The 4517-nt window shown below is 46.9% G+C and overlaps 1 protein-coding gene across 1 annotated transcript in view; it reads right to left on the reverse strand.

Annotated features, from left to right (window-relative positions):
- Positions 1 to 4517, reverse strand: part of Slc45a4 (solute carrier family 45 member 4) — a 68462-nt gene that overhangs the window by 27296 nt on the left and 36649 nt on the right. Inside the window, exon 2 of the mRNA XM_029548011.1 lies at positions 440 to 1084. Within this exon, the coding sequence (XP_029403871.1) occupies positions 440 to 683 (244 nt within the window). The 5' untranslated portion in view covers positions 684 to 1084. The remainder of the gene's footprint in view (positions 1 to 439; positions 1085 to 4517) is intronic.

The following is a 4517-nucleotide window of genomic DNA, read 5'->3' on the forward strand; positions in this document are numbered from 1 at the left end:
AAAAAAAAAAAAAAACCAAAAAAAAATTTCCTATGCCTACAGAGAAAACCAAAGATTCTGACAAACTTTGGGGACAAACCCACTCTAGTGGCAACCTGAGAGGTTGCAGAACCTTTGGGGTGGAATTACATTCAGCCTCATTCTATAGGTGAGAAATTCAAGTGTGACACAGGATGGCTCGCCGTGGGGGTCCAGCCAGTGGCCTCCACAGCCAGTGTGCCCACCATGGTCAGGCCCAGCTTTTCTCAAGTGCCCTGCCATGAGGACCTGCAATGCAATGTCCAAACCACAGGAAGGAACAAACCCTGAACCAGGTTAACAGGAGAAAACTGTCACAGAGGACAAGGGCCCATGGCAGTGTTCCCCAGGAACCTGAGTTTCAGCAGCTATGACTAAAGCTGCACGCTCGGCGGTTGCCAGGCCCTCCGTGCTGACTTACCTATCTGTAACAGTATAGGTGTAACCAGTGCTGTCTCCATCGCGTAACAAAATTCCCTGCCAAACATCACTGCCCCATGCATGACCCATAGGCGTGTGGGGATTCTGTCTATGGACCCCTCGCTTGTGGTCTCCTCTTGGGTCTCCGCCTCTGGGTCTCTGGGTTTCTGAGGGTCTGGCAGGGGCACAGGCAGCTCTTGTACTTGCATAGATTCCGAGTCGGCATTCTGCGGAGCCATTTTCATTACCACCAAAATATATATATTTATATATATATTTATTTATTCTACCTATATAAATAATACTATCATCTCTCTCCAATGATAAATTAAGACGTCTTCTCGCTCTGTCTGCTGCAGGTGCGTTCCACGGCAAGTAACTCTTGTATTCCACTCTGTACCAACAGGCGTCTCAACCTCTCACACGGGAAGTGCAGCAACACGAAGGGTTTTTGGTTGTACTGTAAACATATGGCTTGCTGGCTCACTGTGAGTTAGAGTTAAAAATCCATAAGGGCCACTCAGTTAATACCAGTTTCATCATCATGACTGTGAAGGCGCTGTAGTTACTTCTCTTGCTACAGAGAGGTGGGGATCTGACACACACAGGCGGTCTTCTGTGACTCCCCATCGAGCGGCTAGAGGATCTGCAAGAGAGCAAAAACAAGCTGAAGTCAGGGGTGGTCTCTCTGCCCACCACACCTGCCACTCGACCCCCAGGAGCCTGTTCATCATCAACAACACTCAAGCTCCTGAGAATTATACCTGGTGTAGCTTTACAAAGTGTAATCAGAAGGGAAGTGGACAGGAAAAATAATGCTCACTCTCTAGCTAACTCTAATCCACTGACACTTCTGTGTCAGTCAGGTATTTCTGAGACAAGAAGCATCAGGAGTATCCTTCTTGGCCCACCAATATCATGAAAAGAGAGTACAAAGGAAAAAGAGAAGCTGGGAGAACAACCGACAGACCTACAAGAGGATTCATGAGACACTGCCTGCAAATGTGCAATAAAAATAGAAGAGGAGGGCTGGAGAGATGATGGCTCAGTGGTTAGAACTGACTGCTCTTCCAGAGGACCCAGGTTCAATGCCTACATGGCAATTCACAACTATCTGTAACTGCAGTGCCAGGGCATCCGGCACCCTCACACAGACATACATGCAGGCAAAACACCAATGCACATAAATAAAAAATTTTTAAGCGGAAGAGGCAAGCTAGACAGAGCAGGGATCCCAGCCCCACTGCTTAACAGGCAAGTTCAAAACTCTATGCTGAGGCTGGGTCTCAGCATGGGCTTCAGCAGCAGCTTGGGAAGTAGCCCTTGACCTGTCTAGATTAGAAAACACAGTGATAAACAAATGAAAGTTAAAAGAACCCTGTATACACATGCCAAGCCATTAACTTCTAGCAGTAGAGATACCCTGCCAAAGTGTGGTATTACCAGGGGCTTCGGAACACAAGAGCCTGAAGTCTGTTCCATTCCAGTTTCTGTGACCAGCTTATCTCTACTTAGACACACACAATGGTAATGCATCAATTCCTAGTGGTAACGGGGTGTGTCCTCTTAGAAAGGATCTAGACATCAATATGGTGGCACACAGATGTTAGGCCAGCACCAGGGAGATAGAGGCAGGAGGATCTTGAGTTCCAGGTCTGCCTGACTACACAGCAAGACCCTGACTCAAACCAGTTTGGGCATGCACACATGCACCACTCCAACCTCTTTGAGAGTTGGACCTCCAGATGCTGCGTTCTATTTGAAGGGCTACAAAAAGTATTCCCACTGGATATGAAGTTGGGTCTGTAGGCTGATCGCTTACCAAACGTTTCTCAACGACTGCTTTGGACAAAGTATTTCTAGTACTATCTTATTAGTAGAGGTGAGTTCTGGCTAGCCCCTCCTCCCCTCCCCTTCTAGGATGGTCAGGAAGCTTGGGGTGAGCACCACTTAGTCCTCCTCTCAGCAGCCCTCTCTGGGCAGGCTCAGGACAGCCCATGAGAAGGTGGCTCCCCAGAGCACCGCGCTCAACCCTTCCTACCCACTCCCACTCACTTTGATCTTGGGCTGCAACTCTAACCCACCCCTTAGACCCACCCCCACTTCAACCCCTGGAACAGAGATTCAGCAGTCTCAGCTACAACAATTCTCTGTCCCCAGTATTGCTGCAACTCCACACTGTAGCCCTCATCTGCAATCTCACACTCACCTATCCCTTCTTCCATATAAACCTCAGTCAAGGACTACAGAGGTAGCAAGACCACTCAGCAGTAGAGAGGCCTTCCTGCTAGAGGACCCAAGTTCAGTTCCCAGCAACTGTTGGGCAGATTACAACTTCCTGTAACACTTCAGAGGATTCAACACCTCTTACCTCTGAGGACACTGGCACTCATATGCACATAACCCTACATGGATACTTAATACACATAATTAAAAATAAAACAACAAAAAATGATTTACCCACATTATAACATTTCCAAAATTTTATCAGGAGCCACTTCCAACACATGCTCAAAAGCAGTGGGGAAACTGATCCTAACCCCCAGCTTGCTACTCTTAATCTCGACTTTTGTCATTGTCGAGAGAAACCATCATGGCTTTATTCATGTCAACCTGCCACTCTTATGTCAAACAGGGCCCTTTGTGACAGGGACATTTTCAGGACATGTGTCCGTGAAGTTTGTGAAGCAGAAACAGATCAGCTGGTGTAAGACAGAACAAGAGTGATTATTTTGCAAACAGCCCTAAATACATAACTACAAACACCAAACCATTCAGCTCTGCTCAGTGGCCTTTGACCCACTGCTGCTCAGTCCTCAGAGACGGTGTGCCTGAAATGCAGTGCGTTAAGCCTTGGCTCCGCAGCAACAGTAAAACGAGGCAGTAACCCTGAAACCAAGCAGTGGTGCATGCTTACTCTAACAGCTCTTTGCAGGGTGGGGTTCAGGTTGTCCTTGGTTACATAGCAAGCTTGGGCTACATAAGGCCTTACCTCAACAAAACAAAAATAAGACAAAAAATTAACCCCCAATACGCAGGTGTGCAAATCATTCTAGGCAGCCCATTCCAGCCACAATGTACCAGGGTATCTACTGGCCAGGGACACCCACACTCTGTGGCAGTCTGCAGCACCCAGTCACAGCCCCAAGGCTGAGTAGTGCTGGTCCAAGGGTTTCTATAAGGCTAGTTGGCTTAGAGAGCACAACCTGATATCCTTGGGACCCAAAAGGTAGAAGGAGAAGAAATCACCTGATTTCCACTCACAGCATGAGAAATCTGAATCAATTCCAACCCAAGTATGGCCAATTTTCTTGTAAAGTCACAGAGAGCCTCTGTTGTATAGTCTATTTAGTTGTTGGTTTTGAGGGGTTTTTTTCTTGTTGTTTTGTTTTTTTCAATTTTTTATTAGATATTTTCTTCATTTACATTTCAAATGCTATCCCAAAAGTACCCTATACCCTCCTCCCCTGCCCTGCTCCCCTACCCACGCACTCCCACTTCTTGACCCTGGTGTTTCCCTGTACTGGGGCATATAAAGTTTGCAAGATCAAGGGGCCTCTCTTCCCAATGATGGCTAACTAGGCCATCCTCTGCTACATATGCAGCTAGAGACACGAGCTCTGGGGGTACTGTGTAGTTCATATTGTTGTTCCACCTATACGGTTGCAGACCCCTTCAGCTCCTTGGGTTCTTTCTCTAGCTCCTTCATTGGGGGCCCTGTGTTCCATTCAATAGATGACTGTGAGCATCCACTTCTGTATTTGCCAGGCAAATACAGGGCAAAATACAGGGTCTTGTCAGCAAAATCTTGCTGGCATATGCAATAGTGTCTGAGTTTGGTGGCTGATTATGGGATGGATCCCCAGGTGGGGCAGTCTCTGGATTGTCTATCCTTTCATCTAAGCTCCAAACTTTGTCTCTGTAACTCCTTCCATGGGTATTTTGTTCCCTAGTCTAAGGAGGAATGAAGTATCNATGCGTTGATCTTCCTTCTTGATTTTCTTGTATTTTGCAAATTGTATCTTGGGTATTCTAAGTTTCTGGCCTAATATCCACTTATCAGTGAGTGCATATCAAGT

Source organism: Mus pahari, chromosome 17 (assembly GCF_900095145.1).
Source record: "Mus pahari chromosome 17, PAHARI_EIJ_v1.1, whole genome shotgun sequence".
In the NCBI taxonomy this organism is placed as follows: Eukaryota; Metazoa; Chordata; class Mammalia; order Rodentia; family Muridae; genus Mus; species Mus pahari.